Source organism: Panulirus ornatus, chromosome 15 (assembly GCF_036320965.1).
Source record: "Panulirus ornatus isolate Po-2019 chromosome 15, ASM3632096v1, whole genome shotgun sequence".
Lineage (NCBI taxonomy): Eukaryota > Metazoa > Arthropoda > Malacostraca > Decapoda > Palinuridae > Panulirus > Panulirus ornatus.
Genome location: NC_092238.1, coordinates 5,099,640 through 5,121,315, shown reverse-complemented (window position 1 = coordinate 5,121,315; position 21,676 = coordinate 5,099,640). Strand labels below are relative to the sequence as shown.

Below are 21,676 nucleotides of genomic sequence, written 5' to 3'. Positions count from 1 at the left end.
TGCCTCACCACCCCAGGCCTGCGCGTCCCCTCCCCTCATATATAGTTTGAAGATTACACAGTTACATTTTGTGTCCCTCTGGTTATTCCACTCCCCTAAATCAGTTAAATGTTCTCTTTCCTCCGTCAGCTTGTGTTACCTGCCCTCTGTCACCCCGTGTTACCTCCCCTCTGTCACCCTAGTGTTACCATCCGTCTGTCACCTTCGTGTTACCTCCCCTCTATCACCTTCGTGTTACCTGCCCTCTGTCACCTTCGTGTTACCTCCCCTGTGTCACCTTCGTGTTACCTCCCCTCTATCAGCTTAGCGTTACCATCCGTCTGTCACCTTCGTGTTACCTCCCCTCTGTCACCCTAGCGTTACCATCCGTCCGTCATCTGGCGTCTCCTCACCATTGCTCCACACGAGACACTAGTGTACATGTTTACCCTCTCACCAGAGCTCAAGATCTGCTTGCTCTCGACCTTTCAAACTGTCTCCCTTGACAATTGCATCAACAGCTCTCCCTGTCTCCCTTTAGCCATGGGAGGTGTCTCTCTCTCCTCTCAGCGCCCTAGCCTCAGGGAGGAGGGCGTGGGGAGAAGAGGTCGAGTGAGCAACGTCAGCTGCCGCCCTCCTCAGCTGTGCAGGATCGGAGGTGCTGCTGAGACGATATTGCTTGTTGCTGTGCGGCCGCCCGGCGCGTGTTGCCCCTCGCTAGCAGCACACACACACACACACTTAGCCCAACCTTCGCCCCGTCCCTTCCCTTCCCTCCCTGCGCTCTCTCTCTCTCTCTCTCTCTCTCTCTCTCTCTCTCTCTCTCTCTCTCTCTCTCTCTCTCTCTCTCTCTCTCTCTCTACAGAATCGTAGACTTTTCTGGGATCGAAGGTAAAATTTCAGAATGCTGAATACCGTAATTTCGATAAAATACCACATGAAAATTCCTCATATGATTGTAAATCAATGACCAGAAGTAACGTTGTGAAAGTATAGAGATGTTATAACAACCTAGGCCATAGTTATGGGGTTGTAGAACATTAGAGAATGAATTGTCACCAGGTGTTGTCAATGCCAAGACTAAATCAATGGCGATTTTCTAAGACATCTCTAAATCAAGGTTAGATAAGTATTACAGTGATATCTATCGGTAGTAGATAGTCCTTATCTCAAGAAGGTAGCACGAAAATTTCTAACCTAATTTAGAATTTAAGAATCTTTTTCTTTGTCCCAGATTTGAGCCACCCACTCCTCAGAGAAGGTCACTGCCCTTACAATCTGGCACTTTCTGCTTCCTTCACACTTTCCTATAGAATTTCTCTACAGCAGTACATTCTTTTCACACTACAAGGTGTTCCTTCTCAGCCATTTCTTTTGTTCCCGCCAGCTGTTGAGCCGGAGGGAGTGGTGGGTGGAAAAGGAGCCTTCACACACACACACACACACACACACACACACACACACACACACACACACACATTCTCCTCCATCTCCATCCACAGTTCGTCTCCATCCCCCAACACTCCCCCACTAATCCCCCAACATGCCCACACCTCAATCACCCGCCCACTCCCTCTCTGACCCACTCACGTCTCCCTCCAGTCAACCTCTCCCATTCTATCAACTCCCTCTTGCTGACTCTCCCTTCTACTTGATTCCTCCCTCTCACCCCATTGACCATAACCTTTCAAGTCAATGAGCCCGCCCCCTCCCTCTCTCTCTCTCTCTCTCTCTCTCTCTCTCTCTCTCTCTCTCTCTCTCTCTCTCTCTCTCTCTCTCTCTCTCTCTCTCTCTCTCTCTCTCATCATCACCCACCCCTCTGTGTAGTGAGTGGGAGGGGTGTGAAGCCCTGCCTGCCATTCGAACCCCTCCCGTCATTACGGAGTGGTTGTGGTGTGGTCTACCATATGTTGGTCGTGTAATCGACCATGATGCGTCGCTGGGGGGGGGGGCTGCTCCCTCCAACCACCTCACTCACCTCCCCACCATATTACTCATTGATCATCCACGCGATTACTCACTCATTATCCACGCGTTTTGCACAGATTATTCACAGTTTGTATTCACACGAGTTCTGTGGATCCGTTTTCTTTTCTCTTGTTCCCTTCACGTGTTGTTGAAGCAATTACAGGATCGGGTTGTGATGCCAGTTAATGACGGGTTGTGATGACATGACCCCCACGTGATTGTGATTATGCAGGAGTTATTCAAAGTCCATTATACACTCGTGTATGTTGTTCATCTGTTATTCATAAGTTTTTAGATTCTCTTCTTAAATTACCAGCGCGCTATGAATGGATTATACACAGTAGTTCAAGGATCATTCATGAGTTCTCAAAGGACCGTTCATGGGTTACTCATGGGTTGTCATAGGTCCGTTTATGGGTTACTCATGGGTTCTCAAAGGTATGGTCATGGGTTACCCATGGGTTCTCAAAGGTGTGGTCATGGGTTACCCATGGGTTCTCAAAGGTGTGGTCATGGGTTACCTATGGTTGTCAAAGCCCTGGTCATGGGTTACTCATGGGTTGCCATAGGTCCGTTCATGGTTACTCATGGGTTCTCAAAGGTATAGTCATGGGTTACCCATGGGTTGTCAAATTTTTGTCATGGGTTACCCATGGTTGTCAAAGCTCTGGTCATGGGTTACTCACTGGTTGTCAAAGCTCTGGTCATGGGTTACCCATGGTTGTCAAAGCTCTGGTCATGGGTTACTCACTGGTTGTCAAAGCTCTGGTCATGGGTTACTTACTGGTTGTCAAAGCCCTGGTCATGGGTTACTCATGGGTTATCAAAGATCAGGTCACGGGTTAACCCACGTGTTGTCATATCATACCACACCCACAACACCCCACATCCGTTGCCCACACTCTCAGCCAGAACCACCACCCACAATACCCTACACCTACACCACATAACTTGCCCCACACACCATACCACAAGCCTCCAACACCCCACACATCCCCCCCCCCCCCCCACACAGCCCACAACAGTTGCAGCAGCCAGTCCAGCAAGGTACAGTAGGGTTGTTAGGCCCGTAATGAGCGGGAGGAGTCCGGGTAATTGATTGTATTGTTGGCACTTGTTAGTCTATTAACAATCCGGCCAGCAGAGCCGCACGCCTTCATTACTATCCTTGTTATAACTTAATTAATACACTCGCAGGACAGGTGAGGTGAGGGGGGGAGGGAGGGGAGGAAGGGGTGGGTGAGGGGGGGTGTTATGTGGGAGGGGGGGAGGGATAGGTGCAGTGTGGAGGGAGTGGGGTGGGATTTGAAAGGATGGAGGATAGGTGGAAGGAGTGAAGGGTGGCAAAGTAAAGGGGAGAAGGGAAAGGTGAGGGGGGGGAGAAGGGTGGAAGGTGAGGGGATAGGGGCGAGGTGAAGGGGTTAGGAGCGAGGTGAAGGGGTTAGGGGCGAGGTGAAGGGGTAGGGGCTAGGTGAAGGGGTTAGGGGCGAGGTGAAGGGGCTAGGCGCGAGGTGAGAGAGACAGGGGATGACAAGATGGGATAGATAGAAGAGAGGTGAGAGGCTGAGGGAATGCAGTGATGGTGAGAGGTAAGGGGAGAGTAGACAGTGAGGGCAGAGAGAGAGAGAGAGAGCCATGAAGAAGTGAGAGTTAGGGGAGACGCCAGAGAGCAAGGGAGGGAGTGAGGGAGTCAGGTGGAGTATTGAAGGAACAAGTGGAGAGTGATGGAAGAGGCGGAGGGAGAGGAGGTGGAATGTGTGAGGAGAGGAAGAGTATGAGAGAGAGAGAGAGAGAGAGAGAGAGAGAGAGAGAGAGAGAGAGAGAGAGAGAGAGAGAGAGAGAGAGTCACAGAAGAGGGAAAGAAGGAGGAGCTGGAGGGTGAGGTGGACCCCTCGGAATGGAGGGGAAAAGTGTACTAGGAAGAGGTTGCTTATATGGGCAAGAGGGAGGTATCCAACCGAAGACTATCTCCTGCTAGGCTGCATCTACGGCCACAGGGAGGAGGAGGAGCCGCCCCACCTTCACTCCCTCCCCCCCGCCAACCACAACCACCACCACCCGACCAATCAGGTATTGCGCCCAGCCCAGTAATTTTTACTGCCTCCCTAATTGCCTCTAAAGAAGTAGAAAAGTTCCACCAAAGTATTAAGGAAAATCTAAACGCGGAGGTATACTGGTGAGTTTGCCGAAATGAGGTAACTTCTAGTCGGTGCGCGCGGGGAAAGGCACTTGTTCCCACTTGGTTGCGTCGTTCCCGCCAATTGTAACGCCATTTGCCGGGTTAATGGCGGGAAAACACGAGTGGCCTGTTGTTCGTTTGCATGACTCAGTCTTCTGTTGTTTTCGTTTTTCCCGTGTCTTAATAGACTCCCACTTTACGAGTTTTTTCTTCTCGTACTCACTTAATATTTCCAGTATTTTTTAAGTCGTCAGGAAATGGATAATGATGGTAAGGGATGTAAGGAAACTGAACTGCACGCGGCTAGCCAGCTTCCGGGCTTTCGGACACGGTGTGCGAACAGGTCGGGTGTTCGTTTGCCGGGTAGCGCCACCAAATGAATTTAAATGTCATCCATCCGAGGGGAGTCTCCTTGCCTCTCCTACATAATTGATGGTAGTTGTTGTTACCGTTAGCAGTAATTACGACCCCAACCCCCAACACAGACAATATACTTAGTGCATTAAGAAAGAGAGAGGGAGAGAGAGAGGGAGGGACGAAGAGAGGGTTTGTGTGAGTGTGTGTGTGTGTGGGACGGGCGGGGCCGCTACGCCGTGTTATCAGCTTGTCTAATCTGTTAACAGAGCCACCATGGCTTACAGGTATTAAGAAGAGATGGCTCGCCAACTAACAGACGTGCCGAGAAAAGAAGTGCTTTTTTTTCCCCCTATCCAGACAACACAGACAACAGACGTGATGGTGTTTGTCTCTTTCCTTCCACCTCTAAGCTCTCGATGCACTTCACCTCCCCATGTCTTATTTAAGTTTTGTGCCACAAGTTAAATTAACACACTTCTCAAAAACTCTCTTGATAAATCCTCTTTCTGTCTTTTGCCCGTTTTTTTCAAGAATTCGCCAGAGATCTGACTTCGAAGAGGACATCTGTCCAAGACTAGAATACATTCCTGTGTTGATATAATTCTTTTATGATGAACCATCTAGAATCACATTGCTATCAAATATATATATATATATATATATATATATATATATATATATATATATATATATATATATATATATATATATATATATACATCATACCCTAGCCTAAGCCAGGTACCCAATTTATTGAGCAAACCTAAGGGGAGGATGAACAGGCGGGGTTGACTGTGGACCTACAGCCGCAATCAGGATTCGAACCTGTGCGTTTGACCCCGGGCTGTCCATGTGTGCGTTTTGGTCAACAACGCTAATCGCTTGAGTACGGAGGTGTATATATATATATATATATATATATATATATATATATATATATATATATATATATATATATATATATATTACGGTATAAAAACACAGAAATATGAAGATAAATATAATAGAGGTTTATTGAATCAACTGCAGCCAAGCCTGAAAATATACCAACAAAATACATACAATAATAAACAAGTATTTGTATGTGTGTATATATGCCTTTGATTACCAATTGGTGAAAAATGGGAAGGGCGTTTTACGTCAACAGAACCCGTTTTCTATATCGAAGACTCTTGTTCATGGATACAAAAAATTCCTTATCGAGTCAAGACCTTTAATGAAACGTGGGTCAAAGAGATGGGAGAGTAAGGAAGGAAGAAGGTAATCCAGACATTTTCTTAGAGGTGGAAAATCTGTCCCTGAAAATTGGTCTGGTCGTAGCTGTTAGGCAGAACACGAGAGGGGTAAAGCTTAACTGTGTTAGGGCAAGTAACATTAGTAGACATTACAACGGTTCATCTTCGAGTTGCTAATGGCTACAGTGTAATCATGGGATACAGTGGCCTCCCGAGCATTTACGGAGTCTACCTGATATGGCTGGGCCAGCCATTTCTCAGGAGCAATAACAGGAGTAATATCTACATGATAGGGGGAAAGAGACCCAACATTATGACGTGGGGCAAATGAGTTCAATCAGGGGAGCCAGAGTGCGAGAGTTGACGAGTGGAATTGGTTTAGGGAGTCGACGCCGTCAAGCAATAGTGTATATAGAACTCAAGCCTCCTTAGACGCGAGAATCTTATACCCAAACAAGGACGCATCAGTATATTCGGGGCAGCTCCTGAGAATCAAAGATTCTTGAGCATCTGAATAGGATTTCCAGTTATGGAGAGGATGAGATTGCTTTTAGGGAAGTTAAACTTAACATAGGGCAACTCTTTTAGCGTCACATATCAACAGAGACTTAACATTTTCCTAACCCTGTCTAAAGTTACTTTTGCTTTGCCGAGATTGTCCTACGTGGCTGAAGGAGTTTTATACACGTCCTTCCTAACACGTCCCTCGCCCAGTTCACTGCTATGTTCGCAGGTTCCACACTTCCTCTCGATTTCAAAAGGACTGGTCTACGTCAGTAGCACCGTGACCCTAGAGAGGATAACGGATGGACATCAGGTCTTTTCCCATCGTCGTCTCCTCCTCCAGCGTGATCAATCCTCACGCCTCCCTCCTCTCTCGTAATAGCCCTATATTATGGGATCATCTTGGCCCATTGGGATGCATCTCCATTAAATGGTAAGCCTCACCATTGCCTCCCTTTCATCCGCGATCTCTGGGAGTAGCAGGGATCGCATCAGACGAGGAGAGTTACAAGGAATCACTCACACAACCGACAAAAGTCGGGTCTTACCTGAACCCGAACTTCGGGAAGGTTGACCTTGAGGGCGAGTTCCTCCCTGGAGTAGACGTCAGGGTAGTGGCTCTTCTCGAAGGCGCGCTCGAGCTCATGTAGTTGGTACGTGGTGAAGGTGGTTCGATTCCTCCTGTGTTTCTTCTTGGCGTCGCCAGCCAGTTCTTGGGCGGACGCCTCTGTCATCCCGCCCTCACCGCCAGCCCCGCTCATGCCGCGCCCACCTTCTTCTGTAGAAACACACAGAAAAAAAACTCTGATAATAAAATGTACAATATATCAACAGTTATAACCTATGTTGTTGGTATGATGAGTATGTGTGGGAGCATACGACTTATGTGTACGACAGTTTCAGTCAAACGTCCGGCAGCGGGCAGTCCGGCGGCCGACTATAGCGCAGTCGGTCTGCCAGACGTATTGTGTCACACAAGTGAATTTTCTTCAAGGGTCGTTTCACAGTAAGGTGTTTACACACACACACACACACACACACACACACACACACACACACACACACATATATACCACCTCCATTACCACAATCAGCAAGCGGTTGCCACCACCACCACCACACCACCACAATGATCAATCCTCACCACAACGGGAGCACCTCACTCGACACTGCTGGACAACTGGCTCCAAATTACTTATCAATTTTGCTTTGTTTGCAGGAAATAGAGTGATTGAATGAATGCTGTACATACTGTTATCATGAAGTGACAACGTGATATGATATAAAACAATATGACAGACCTCAGTGAAAATAGAAATGTGTGTGTATATATATATATATATATATATATATATATATATATATATATGTAGAGAGAGAGAGAGAGAGAGAGAGAGAGAGAGAGAGCCACCTTACCCTGCTTCTGCGTGGAGTGTAGTAGTAACCTCAGCGCTACAGAGGGAGGAAGGAGGGAGCCACGAAAGAAGCATATGGTTCAGGGAGACACATGTGTGTTGAAGCTCTAGTTTGTTTTTGTCTGTTTGGTTTGGTTGTTTTTTTTCTATATCCCCGGAGGATGAAAACACGTCAGAAACATTAAATATGGAGGTGGTAATTGCTGTGGGGCAAAGAGCGTTGGCCAGGGGTGGGTGGGTTACCGGGAATCGAGGTGTAAGAGAGAGAGAGAGAGAGAGAGAGAGAGAGAGAGAGAGAGAGAGAGAGAGAGAGTTCTCACCACTGGCCAGTGAGACGGTATTGTGGGTGGGACATGATTGGATGGGTGGGTGACGTGCAAAACTGCGGTCTTGGTTTGGTTGATGGTGATGTGGTTTGGAGGGCGAGGGAGGTGGAAAAGCATGATAGACAAGGTCATCCTCGCTCACTCTATCAACATCTCTCAAGAGGCGATGAACTCACTGGTCCTTCTCGAATCCCTACAACCAGTGAGAAAAAAAAAAGAAAAGAGCTGTTGCTCTATCCTCGCCACATTCAACTCTTACGAGTAGAGATCCCTCGTTCCTGTGTGCGACGCTATTCGGTACCTTTAGCAGCAACGGATCCATCCACAGCTCCTTCAGAGTGCCACAAGAACAGCCCACGTCACCCGTGTGTTTACGTAAATAGCATATGCACTAAGCCCTTCCTATTCTCACATGGCCTCAGTCTCCATAGCGTGTATCTTCCTCCTCATAACTCCAGCTTCTGGCTACGATTCGTTCCACAGACCACGAGTTATCATCGTCATCATCACACCATCAAAACTCTAAAGCCACACCATCCACGTCGTCAAAAACACGGCGCCATACGCTGTCGCCAGTCCACAGCCAGCCCTCAGTACCCACGTCCCCACAATATCCATCAGGCGAGATAACATCACCTTACAGTGCTAATTTGCATAGGCGTCTGTGATATGTAAATTCATAATAAGCCTGTGCTACGGGAAGTCATTATTTCCATAAATACTACCCTACTAATTAGGGCTTTTACCCTAATGATCAATTAGCTGATATGGTGATAATTGTTCTATCAATTCCAGCGTTACAGTCTTCGCCTCTCTCAGGGGTTCGGATAAAAGGGGCTAAAACGAAGGAGGTTCGGGTTAAGAAGATGAACATAGACAAACATAAGGCCATTCTGGCCGGATAAGTGGTGTTCTTATCCGAATTATTTCCTAACCGGTACTGATATAGGACCAGCGGGATGAAAAAAAAATGAACAAATACCATAGCCAAGGGTCGTCTCTGTCGTCTTCAAAGGTCGTTCCGTCGTCTTCAAGGCTCGAACTGTCGTCCCCAGGGGTCGTATCACCGTCGTGCTCCAAGGTCGTGCATTCGTCGTCCTCAAGGGTCGTCCCTGTCGTCTTCAAAGGTCGTACCGTCGTCTTCAAGGCTTGAACTGTCGTCCTCAGGGGTCGTAGTACGCCACCGTCGTGCTTCAAGGTCGTTCAGTCGTCCTCCTCAAGGGTCGTGCCGTCGTCGTCCTCAACGACTGGCCTTATCGAGGCCTTGAACTATGGTCGTGGAGGCGAGTTGATTATTTCGCATGATGCCAGTCACCCGGACCAGCCGAAGGTGTGTGTGTGTGTGTGTGTGTGTGTGTGTGTGTGTGTGTGTGTGTGTGTGTGTGTACACATGTTCTGGGGGCAATAGAAAGAGAAAGAGAGAGAAGAGGAAATGATTAACTGATGGTTAATAAAGGTAACAAAGAAGCAGTAATTACGTCCTCCCTGGCCAGCTGTTTTCAGGGAAACAGGTGGTGCATGAGGGGTGGAGGTTGGGGTGAAGGGGAGTCTATGAGGGGTGAGGGGTGAGGACTGGAGTGAGGGGAGTCTATGAGGGGTGAGGGTTGGAGTGAGGGGAGTCTGCGGTGTTGAGAGCTGGAGTGAAAAGTGAGGACTGAGGTGAGGGGTGGAGTTAGGGGAGAGTGTTGGAGCGAGGGGCGTCTATGATGGGTGAAGTGTTGGAGTGAGGGGAGTCTATGATGGGTGAAGTGTTGACGTGAGGGGAGTCTATGATGGGTGAAGTGTTGACGTGAGGGGAGTCTATGATGGGTGAAGTGTTGACGTCAGGGGAGTCTATGATGGGTGAAGTGTTGGAGCGAGAGGAGTCTATGATGGGTGAAGTGTTGGAGTGAGAGGAGTCTATGATGGGTGAAGTGTTGGAGTGAGAGGAGTCTATGATGGGTGAAGTGTTGGAGTGAGAGGAGTCTATGATGGGTGAAGCGTTGGAGTGAGGGGAGTCTATGAGGGGTTCAGTGAGGGGGGGTAACACGAGCAAAGGTGCCGCTGCTTTGGAGGCACAAAGAGAGGAGTGAGGGGAAGGGGCAAGGTTCACCATCTTGGAGGTCAGAGTGAGGGGTACACAAGGGCAAGAGAGACGTTGGAAATGATTACGAGAGGGGAGTGGGACTGGCCGAGGGGAGAGTGTAAAGGCTAAGCCAGCCAGCCAGCCAGTCGACCAGCCAGCCACCCAGCTAGCCACCCAGCCAGCCACCTAGCCAACCAGCCAACCAGTCAGCCAGCCAGTCACCCAACCAGCCACCCAGCTCGCCACCCAGCCAGCCAGTAAACCATCCACCCAGCCAACCAGCTAACCAGTCTGCCAGCCAGTCCACCAGCCAGCCACCCAGCTAGCCAGCCAGTAAACCATCCACCCAGCCAACCAGCTAACCAGTCTGCCAGCCAGTCCACCATCCAGCCACCCAGCTAGCCAGCCAGTAAACCATCCATCCAGCCAACCAGTCAGCCAGCCAATCGACCAGCCAGCCACCCAGCTAGCCACCCAGCTAGCCAGTAAAGCATCCATCCAGCCAACCAGTCAGTCAGCCAGTCATCCAACCAGCCAACCAGCTCACTACCTGCATCCAAAGCTTTCCCTCTATCACCTCACAGTCTCTCCTCATCCAATCATCTCTCAGTCTCCCTCGTCTCCCCTCCCACTTTTCCTCACTACCCTCCCTCCTCACCCTCCCTCTACCTCACCTTGCCTCATCCTCCGCTGCAGATGAGTCCCTCACCCTCACAATGAGTTGTTGAGCATCTCCTGTTTCTGGTGTCTTGAGGGGTGGGCGCGCGCGCGCGCGTGTGTGTGTGTGTGTGTGTGTGTGTGTGTGTGTTGGAGGAAGGGTGGAGTGACCCGGGTCCGTGGACATGTTGTTAAACAGATGGTGATTGGGCTAATCTCCCTCACACGGACTAATCGGATTGGTGATGACTTGGGGTTCACAACCAGACGCATAATCCTTCGTGGCGGTCCGGGAGGCGAGGTGGTCCAGGGAACAGCCATAGAGGGTGATGCATAAAGTAAATAAATGAAGAGATAATTGACGATAACTGGAAAAATAATAATCATGAATTAACGTCAGCTTTGAGGATCTATGGGATACAAATCTAAGCTTTGGCAGATACCAACATGTAGATGCAAAAGAACGCCAAAGTTAAGATGAAATGATTATTTAAGGCTTTTTGATGGAACGAGGCTTTCTGCTTATTGCTATTGGCTCTCAGGATGAGAACGGAGGCGAGCAGGTCTGCCATGGTGGCGTGTTGCTCTCCTAACTCATGTCTGTCATCATGATCTAGATTATACACACCACCTCAGCAATAGTGTTGAGTAGTTAGCTTCTAGTCAGGCGAAGTGTGAAGTGTATACGTGTAGATAAGCGTGAGGGGTTGTTGTGAGGAAGATGAGGAAGGGGGTTCTTATGAGGGGGATGTGGAAGGGGTTTGTAGTGAGGAGGATGAGGGAGGGGGTTGTAGTGAGGAGGATGAGGAGGATAAGGAAGGGGTTTGTAGTGAGGAGGATGAGGAAGGGGTTTGTAGTGAGGAGGATGAGGGAGAGTATATATTTAAGAATTAAAGAGATGATGAGACGGTTCTGCACCCCAGCGTTAGGAAGGTCTTCGGTGTGTGTGGCGAGCGAGACGGGTCGAGATGAGACGTTTGACTAATTACCCGCCAGCCGCCCCAGCTGGACGCTCCCGTGGCCCGCCCGCTGCCTCCCTCCCCACCTGGAGAACTAGTGCCTGGTGGTCCGTCGCTTCCTCACTCGAGAAACAGTCAGTGGTGGTCCGCTGATGCCTCCCTACCTTAGAACTAGTTTCCAGTGGTCCGATGACTCAGTGAGACAGACCACACCGAGACGGAGATGTTATGAGCAGCGTAAAAGCGACTTAGCAAAGTTACCTGACTCACCATTTGCCTCGAACTGGAAAGGAAGATATATCTTCAAAACACGTTAACGAAGAGGAGGAGAAGGAGGAGGAAGAAGAAGAGGAGGAGGACGAGGAGGAGGAGGAGGAGGCAGAACCAGTCGACAAAGGGGGTAAATCGAGGCGATAAGCCTTCAAAATAAGGTAACAGGAAAAAAAAGGGGGTGGCACCAAAAAGGCATCAAAAACGAGTTAACGGGGGTATAACGAAGGACTGAAAACAAGTTAAAGGGATGTACAACGAAGGATTGAAAGCAAGTTAACGAGGTTTTAAAAACAAATGACTCAAAGCATGTTAAGTTAGGAAGTTAAGCTCGACCGCAACACAAAGATACGAAGATCTTTATGGTTGACGATTTCCATTTGATCTTTATGGTTGACGATTTCCATTTGGTGCGTCCCATCTGTGGACCGTGTTCCTTTATATCATCTTGCTGCTGATGTAGGGGGCCAAGTGCACTCCACGACCGTGTTACCGGGTTCCTCTCTTTGGCGCTGGTTCACCGTTCAATGCTCTGTTCCCGCTTGGCCTGAGAGATCTGATGATATTCCACAGAGATTATGAGATACATATGTCTTAGCCATGCTATAACTTTTGTATTCATTTTCTCACAAATTATCACCTTAACGTTTCTTTATCTTGATACGTCTTACACACCGCGAATTCAACTTCTGTTGTCTTTAAGTGCACTCCTCATGAACTTGACATATGTTGTATGCTTAATGGAAGGGTATCTGTGATGTTATGAAGGTGGTCATTATATATTTTTTTCTTCATCATCCACCCGTCTAACACAGCCGCAGTGTGAGTGTACCTGCCTAACATAGCCGCTGTTTGATTATACCAGTCTAACAGAGCCAGAGTGTGATTGTACCAGTCTAACACAGCCGCAGTGTGAGTATACCAGTCTAACACAGCCGCAGTGTGAGTATACCAGTCTAATACAGCCGTAAATGTGAGTGTACCCACCTAACACAGCAGCAAGTGTGACTGAACCAGTCTAACACAGCCGCAGTGTGAGTATACCAGTCTAACACAGCCGCAAGTGTAAGTGGTCAGATCGTATCGAAATAAGCATGTTAAGTCTGCAGTCATTATCCTCTCGTCCCATGTCCTTGGCTCTGACGTCTCCAATCAACGCAGTAGGGTATGAGCAAGGGGCCAACCTCAATTCCAGGCTGGGGCGTTGGTCGAAGTCGCGTTTTTGAAGGTTCTTCTCTCCCTTTCCACAACCTGTCGTGCGCCAGTGTGTAAGCCAGGCAGAGTTGGGTGACTTTCTCCAACCTTGCGCTACGCCCACTACTTCTGTCTCCGGAAGGTCACCATTCGCACTATAGCCAGTCGTTCGTAACACAAGCAGATACTCTATGGGTGTGGTAGTTGGCGTTACTGAGCATGAGCCATCACGAGCCTAATCGGGGTTGGACCCGCATGAGTTCGACTTCTGGGCGCGGAAGTCGGTCCACACCCATCCCAGGTGTTCATCTTCTCCTCGGGGCAGGTCGATAAACGGGTACCAGGATTACAATGGAGTGCATGTGTGTGTGCAAACATTGAGTAGATAATGGATCAGGTTAAGAGACGGGGCAACACAAGCGCAAAACTCTCTCCACACAACACACAAATAGTAACCCCAAGCAAGTGGAAACGCGAGCAAGTTTTCTTGTGACAAGCACACAGGATTCTTCTATACCTTTACCATCAATCAACACTTGCGTAAACCCACTGTTTGTCAAAGATGTCCCAGCGTAGAGTTGCGTACATTGCACGGGGATAGTTAGTTAGAATTAACAAAGAATTTCTAGATTTACATAGCACTCTATCATTTATTTATAGTATGTATCATTACCTTTATTTTCACTTTGTTCCTCCATTTCCTTTGCGTGGGAGGCATAGAGACGAGGCCTTCGGAGCGGAGCGTGACAGCCACTGAAGGCTTTGCGAGTACAGGCGAAGAACACTGGGTGATCCGTATGTTTGTGGTGGTCAGATAAAGTCGCCCATTAGCTTTTGAAGTCCAGTCATCGAATGGTTAGGACCACGTAGTGGGTATGGTTAGGACCACGTAATGGGTATGGTTAGGACCACGTAATGGGTATGGTTAGGACCACGGAATGGGTATGGGATTAATGAGGTCTCTCTTCCCACCCGTCTCACACTTAGCGTCTCACACTTCTCTCACTCTCTTCACACCTCTCTCACACTCCACAGTATCCTCATATTTTACACTTTCCTCGCTATCAAGGCTCTTCTCTTGTCTCATGATTTTCTTTGCACCTCATACTTCCCTCAATTGTCACTATTTTCTCGTACATCATATATCTTTTTTATCTAACTTTACCCTCGCGTACCTCATCTTTCTACCACAACTCACAGGTTGCATTTAACTCAGTTCACAGTTACCTCATACCTCATGATTACCTCAGAATTTGCATTTCCCTCAGACCTTCCCTTCACATCACTTCTCTAGATACACCTCACACCACCCTTGCTAGACTCACACATTAGACTCCTCACACCTTCCACAGCCCCTTCGTCTCACATGCCCATACCTACTCTCACCACATCTCTACCATACCTCACACACCGACCTTCACACACCTCACAACACGCCCAACACCTGACACTCCCGCATCTCCCATCACCCTCACATTTCACTCCACCCCCTACCTCTCAAGCTAACCCCCACGTACCTCACCGCAACTCCTCCACCAAACATACTAACCTCCTCAGAAACTAAACCCCCCCTCCCAACATTCCCATTTTCCATCGCACCTTTTACGCCACCATACCTTACAATCCCCGAGCATAATAAGCTCCACACACACTCACACACAGTCACACCTACCCTCACCAAGCCACACCACCACCATCACCAGCAGCCGCTCCGGCCTCCCTGTCCCCTCACTTCACCAACCTGGGCCACGCCTGGTCGGTGCCTGTTGAAGCATAACAGAACCTGTACACAGAGGCTCTTGTCATCGACTTCACCGTTTGAGCCAAGGTGAGCCGCCACGACCCCTTCTCTAGCCTCTCCCAGCAACACCCTTCCCGATCTATTCGACAATATTCCTCATCTACACAGTGTAATTCTCTATCAAAGCACCATGAGTGTCTGTATAGATATCGTGGTTATAGATCATAATTAGACGGGGTTGAAGTGGGCCTCATGTTGTCTTGTTGAAGGTACCAGAAGGCAGAGCTGCAATTGCATGTCTGTAGGGTTGACGGAGACTTGCACGAAGACGAATTTTCTGCTTCAAGATACCGTTTGACTTTGAGTTCAAGAGAGAGAATGATCGTCTCCGATGATGCTACTGGAGGCGTGTGCAATTACCTTTTTGTCATCACCTATTCTTTTTACACTCGTTGAACCCCATCTTGTACGTGTGCGTGTGTGTGTGGTGTGTGTGTGTGTCTGCGTGTGTGTGTGTGTGTGTGTGTGTGTGTGTGTGTGTGTGTGGTGAAAGTTACTTTACCAGAAAAATGCCATAAACCCTGAGTTGGGTCAATGGGGTGTAGGCTACGCTGATGGCCTCTCGTCAGTAAAGATGAGGGGTGAAGTGGAGAGTGTAGTGAAGATGAGTGCGTAGTGAAGATAGTCATCATCGCGACCCTTAAGGGTACAGTGAATGTGTGTAGATGACGCGACCATCTGAGAAAATGAACCAAGCCAGTACTCATTAGGAGGGAATTCTTGAGGTGTGAGATGAGAAACGAATGTGGGATGTTTGTGAGGAATGTATGATTCGAGGGAATCATTATGAAATGCGTAAGCCTATGATGGTAACGGATGGCACAGACGTAATAATTATAGACGCACAACATGCGTATAATACGTGGCCTGTGATGGTACAAGATGGCATAGACATCTAATAATCATAGACGCACAATTTGCGTATAGTGCGTAGCCTATGATGGTAACGGATGGCATAGATATATCTAATAGATATAGACGCACAACTTGCATGTACTTTGGAGTGAAGTACACTACCAGACTCCCGCCTTTGGGCAGGCAGGTACGAGTCGCCTGGTGGTGGTCAGTCAGGTCATCCGTACAGGAATTTTCCTCATTTGCCACCAAAGTAATAGATTATATTCTCTCTGCGGGAGGAAAAAAGGTAACTCCCTCGGGAATGTACGAGAAGATAAAGAATCCGTAGTGAAGATTAGGGACGCCAGGGGTTGGTTGCGTGATGTCACGAGCTGGTCTGGTCTGGTCTGCTGAACATAGTAGACTTGGTGGTGGGAACGACGGTAGTTCAGGTGGACGACACGAGTGGTAGGCGCTGTTCTCTCTCTCTCTCTCTCTCTCTCTCTCTCTCTCTCTCTCTCTCTCTCTCTCTCTCTCTCTCTCTCTCTCTCTCTCTCTCTCTCTCTCTCTCTCTCTCTCGTGGTAGGCAGCCACCGACCGGGAGAGGTATCGTACCTGTACTACTCGATTGGGTATCTTTATGAGGGTTCGCAGTGGCTGAGGAGTGGGGCCAGCACTACTTCAGTGGCTGTTGAGCTTCACTCACTTGACCAGGTTGTAGTTTTTTTTTCTTCTTTTCGCCTCACCCACACGTGGGCTGCTGGATCTCTCAGTCCACAAACACACAATCTCTCCATCTTCCACAACTTACCAACATGCAAATCATATGTCTGATTCACCACATCCCTAGATTTCCTTGCGGTGAGCGCCACGCGCTGGCCCTATCTTTTGAAAGTCTCGTCGCAAGAATTTGTCAATAAGGGTTGTTATCCATCGATTACCTACAACACTATCTACTCTCTGGTCGGCCAGAGCAGCGCCACCTGTAGCGCGGACGCCATACCACAAACAACCGTTGTGTGAACCACACGTAACCCGAGAACGAAACGAGTTAAGAAGGGTCGTTCAGCTAATGAAATGGTGGTTGGAGAGAAAGCCACAAAACACCTTCTTGGTTTCTGATTGGAGGGGAAAGGGTGCTTTAGGAGGTAAAGAATTTAGGAGATTGAAGGTGACGGAGGAGGGGGGGTGTCTTGGAGGGATGTTGGGAGGGTCGGTGAGGGAAGAGAGAAAAGTAGGGAGAAGAGAGAAGAGAGAGAGAGAGGAGGATAGGTAATGGTTCCCCAGGGGCTCAACCTAGAAAAAGGAGACCTCATCAGAGTTATGTATAATGGCATTTAACTCCCCCACATCAAGGGGAAAAGTTGGCCGCGTGGAAACTTTTCTAATTATAACTGATCAGAAGAAGATAATTCAGAGCCCAATTTGATGACAAATGAATCAAGCTTATAAAAGTGTTAGTTATCTGGAAGCTTATGAACGATTAAGCTGCGTAAATCACAAGCGATGGGAGATTTTAGCGTCTCTTGTGTGTGTGTGTGTGTGTGTGTGTGTGTGTGTGTGTGCTGGCAACACTGGCGGAACCTCCCAAAGGTCGCCCGCAGTTTTGGTTCACTGATTGCCCCGTCCACCCGCTTCAATCTACATCATAACAAACTCTCCCAGTCTTTTTTTTTCTTTTCATGTAAGTTTTTTGCATCTCTGGCGAAACTAAAATCCTTTGTGGGTTTCTAACCATCTAACAACATTCATCTTGTATTTCTGTACGAGTGAGTATTTTCGAGCAAGTATGATGTATGGGTCTGGCTGGTTGGTTAGTTGTGGTGGCGCGTGAATGCTAACTAAGTGTCCTAATGGAAGGTGGGTCGCCGGGGTACCGCAAGGCATTAGCTCGGGTCCTCTATTATTTAATATCAGACCTTACACATCCTCGCGGTAGGGATCGAACTCTCGTCCGAAGATGGGGCGGTGATAAAGCACTTGTGTGCTCACTAATAGGCTAAATACTTGTAGCTTATCTCCTTAATACGCCGATAAAGCCGTGTTTACAATGGATTTCAATTATACGGCTATGTAAGACGTCGGTCTCCATCAGGGGTAACAAGTGCTCTGCCCGTCGCACCGTGAGCTCGGCCTTTCATAACGTTTCACCGCTTGTCATTTTGATGTGTTCATTCATGACTGGTGGCGAATGGGTGGAGAGGCTGCAGCCACAACGACGAGGAGGAGGAGGAGTGGAAGAAGAAGAAGAGAGGGCGGAGGAGTGGAGAACGGGGTGAAGAGGGAGGAAGGGGGAGGGGAAAGTATAGAAGAGGTAACAAGAAGATGTGGAGATCATTAGGAGGATAAGGGCATCGGGATTGATGTATGGATAGACTGGGAGAGGTGAACATACAGAGGAAGAATGGAAATGGTATAGTAAATGAAGTAATGACAGAACATAAGAGAAAGGGGGGGGGGAGCAAAAGATGTAAAAACAACAAAGAACAACAATAATAAACCTATGTATATTATGATGATAATCAACAAGGCTACCTCCCCATCTATTGTGACCATGACTCAAAAATGCCGACATTTCAATTCACAATCGCCAAAAGAAAATGAAAAAAGAAAAACACGGTCTTCGTCCTTTATCAAATGGGAGTCCCAAGAACAAGATGAGGTATGGCGCGTACGTACTTTTCTTCACCTTCCACTCCACAATTGGCATTCCATTGATTCCCCCTACGGGGCGCGAGAGCCCAGAGGAGGTCCTTCAGACAAGACACTCGAGCGGTCGGCAGATCACAGGGGGAGGTCGAGAGCCACCGCCTCCCACCCTGTCCTCCATCTCCCTCCTCCTCCTCCTCCCTCCTTTGACTCGCGCGTCCCTACCTCCCTCCCTACCAACACACGCCCCTACCTCCCTCTCTCCCTACCAACACACGTCCCTACCTGGGATGCCGAAGAATGCGAGGGCTGCCTCGTAGTCCCAGTTGTGTTTAGGAACACACAAGGTGCTTCAGTCTACCGTGGTAGAGCACAATGTTAGAACATGGTAAAGAGGCTTCCCACGGCTCTGTTGCCTCCAGACGACAACACTACATACCCACACTCCCTCACACCTCGTTACTCAGACTCTCCCACCTTGTTATTTACTCACACATCCTCATACCCCGTTACTTACTCACACTCCCTCACACATATTTACTTACACTCCCTCACACATATTTACTTACTCACACTCCCTCACACATATCTACTTACTCACACTCCCCCACACCTCGTTACTTTACTCACACCTCACACTTTACGAACGTTTTTAACTTCTCATACATCATAACCACCTTAGTATTTTATATTTCTCTCACTCCTCACACTGGCTTTCATAAAATGCGTTTCCTCTTTCCACCTTGTCCACACTGCCTTCAGCAAGGATAGAGAGGAGGAGGGGAAGGCTGGGGCGAAGCTCTAGTTTAGCTGGAACCCAGCGCCATCAAGTTAACCACTGAGGTAATGAGCAAGAAACAGACTAATCTCAAGTCACGTCCGCTAACTCGGGTTGACCCAAGTTCCTAGACGTGAGGAAACAACCCCAGGTGCGTCTGAGAGGTGCCCCCGTCCTCACATCCACCCCCCAGGGATATCCCAGGGTGTTCTTCCTCCTCCTCCTCCTCCTCCATCTCACCACTCGCTTCATCCTCAGAGAACCCTCCCCAGCCCCTCCGTGCCACAGCCTTCAGATCATCTGACCGCGTCCCAAGTTCGCTCCCGCCTCAAGGTAGCGGCTTCGGGTTCGCCCCAGGGCTAGTCCTCAGGGGCGTCGCCACACGCTTAGTCCTCCTTAGGTTCCTGTATAACCAAGGCTAACCCGGGACTAACTTGGGTTAGAACTATAATGGCTTGGTTGATGTCGTTACTATAATTAATGTCATATGATTACTATCACATAATTACCGTAACATAATAATGAGTTAATGTGCTTAACTGTAATTCACTTTGGACATTGGTAGGGACGAGGGCGGGTGGGTTTCAAGCGTCCATCACCTTCGGCTTGTAGACCAGTCTGAACCAGAGGAGTGTATAGTCACCGTAGGGGAAGACCCCTAAGTTATGTGTCTCGGTAGTACATTGGGTCCTATGTGGAACGACCAACTTCTTGATGATACGAACGCGATTACTGTAGTGATGATGAGCTGAAGTGCAGGCTGATGAATATCTAGAGACTATATATATATATATATATATATATATATATATATATATATATATATATATATATATATATATATATATAATGATACCGGACTCTGAGTTCTCGAAGTTACACTGCGAGTGAAAAGTTACTTTGGCGAGGCTGTATCACTGGTCGTACTTTCTCGCCAAAATACTTCTCACTCTAAAGGAGACTACATTACCCTGCTACTGGAAACAACACAGCCTCGGGTGGCAGGGGCGTTTATAAATATGTCCTTTTTGATATCAGTACTCCAAGGTAAGATAAAGAAGTTGTCGTAAGTCATAAAGATAACCAATAAATGAACCAAGTTATGACACACAGGAAATTTTATCATACAAAAATGAAGTAGGTGAAGAAGTGATGATGATAATGAGAATAAGAAGCGGATTGCTGCATGGACGAAAGGTCCAGCAGGTGGGGTCAGCAGGTATGTGTGTAGCAGGTGGGGTCAGCAGGTGTGTAGCAGGTGGAGTCAGCAGGTATGTGTACAGTAAGTGGGATCAGCAGGTATGTGTGTAAGCAGGTGGGGGTCAGCAGGTATGTGTGTAGGCAGGTGGGGGTCAGCAGGTATGTGTACAGCCAGTGGGGTCAGCAGGTATGTGTGTAGCAGGTGGGGGTCAGCAGGTATGTGTGTAGCAGGTGGGGGTCAGCAGGTATGTGTGGAAGCAGGTGGGGGTCAGCAGGTATGTGTACAGCAAGTGGGATCAGCAGATATGTGTGTGGAGCAGGTGAGGTCAGCAGGGAGAGTCTCCAGACAGCAGCAGAAGCAGAAGGGGCCGAGAGAGGTACGGGTCAATTAAAGATTCCCTCCACACACTACTCTCCTTGTCCATTAAAGATGATAATGGCCAGATAAATGCACGGTAATTGCCGATAATGTCCGGCAGGTCGCCCGCTCCCGCTAACACGCCCCCTCCTGCCCACCTCCTTTAATCCGAACACTAACTCTGGCCTTTACCCGGATACGAGGCCGTTCGGATGAGTGAGATACTACACGATAACCTCTTCTCATCTTACCGGCCGTACGGTCGGATACTAGAGTAGTCGGATGACCGAGATAATTAACGATTGAAGTGGAACCAACTCTACCGGCTACCAGAGAGCGAGAGAGAGAGAGGCGCTCCCGCATCTTTCCCAGCGAGGCTCGAGGTAATTCCGGACCTGGTGATGCTACTCCTTGTGAGTGGTGGAGGCAGCGATGGCACAAGATAAGCAGTCACTGACCACGGCTGGCCACTCGAACCTCCCCACATTACCAAGAGGAGAGCAGCTCTTTTTAGATATCGTGTCTTGTTCTGAACCATGCTCAATTATGTTGCATAATGATGCATAATGTTGAAATGATCAGATTTCTTAAATGACGGGATTGTGTTTAGTCTATGTACAGTCCAGAGGGAGGCAAGTAGCAGTTGTTAGAAAACGGGTTTGGGTTAGCTTCTTGACACCATTCTCCCTGTGTTACCCCCTTTCAATACTCTCCCAGCGACTCTTACAACTCTCCCAGGCCTCTTTTCTTCTCCCTAGGACTCCTTCCTACATCTCCAGGAACCTCTTCCTACACTTCCAGGACCCCATTCCTACTCCCCCGGGCTCATCCTTGCACTCCAAGGACCAGTCCATTTTCCACCCGCCCAGGACCTCTCACTCCCCTTGCACGTCCCTCTCCCACTCCCTCAGGACCTATTCCCACAGGGGACCCTCCAACACTTCC

The 21,676-nt window shown here is 48.5% G+C and overlaps 2 protein-coding genes across 4 annotated transcripts in view; one reads left to right on the top strand and one right to left on the bottom strand.

Moving 5' to 3' along the window:
• LOC139753708 (chaperone protein DnaJ-like) overlaps nt 1-21,676 on the top strand; it is a 294,700-nt gene that overhangs the window by 139,341 nt on the left and 133,683 nt on the right. The window lies entirely within an intron of this gene.
• LOC139753707 (uncharacterized) overlaps nt 1-21,676 on the bottom strand; it is a 76,946-nt gene that overhangs the window by 46,109 nt on the left and 9,161 nt on the right. The window contains exon 2 of the mRNA XM_071670431.1: nt 6,771-7,000. Coding sequence (XP_071526532.1) covers nt 6,771-7,000 — 230 coding nt within the window. The remainder of the gene's footprint in view (nt 1-6,770; nt 7,001-21,676) is intronic.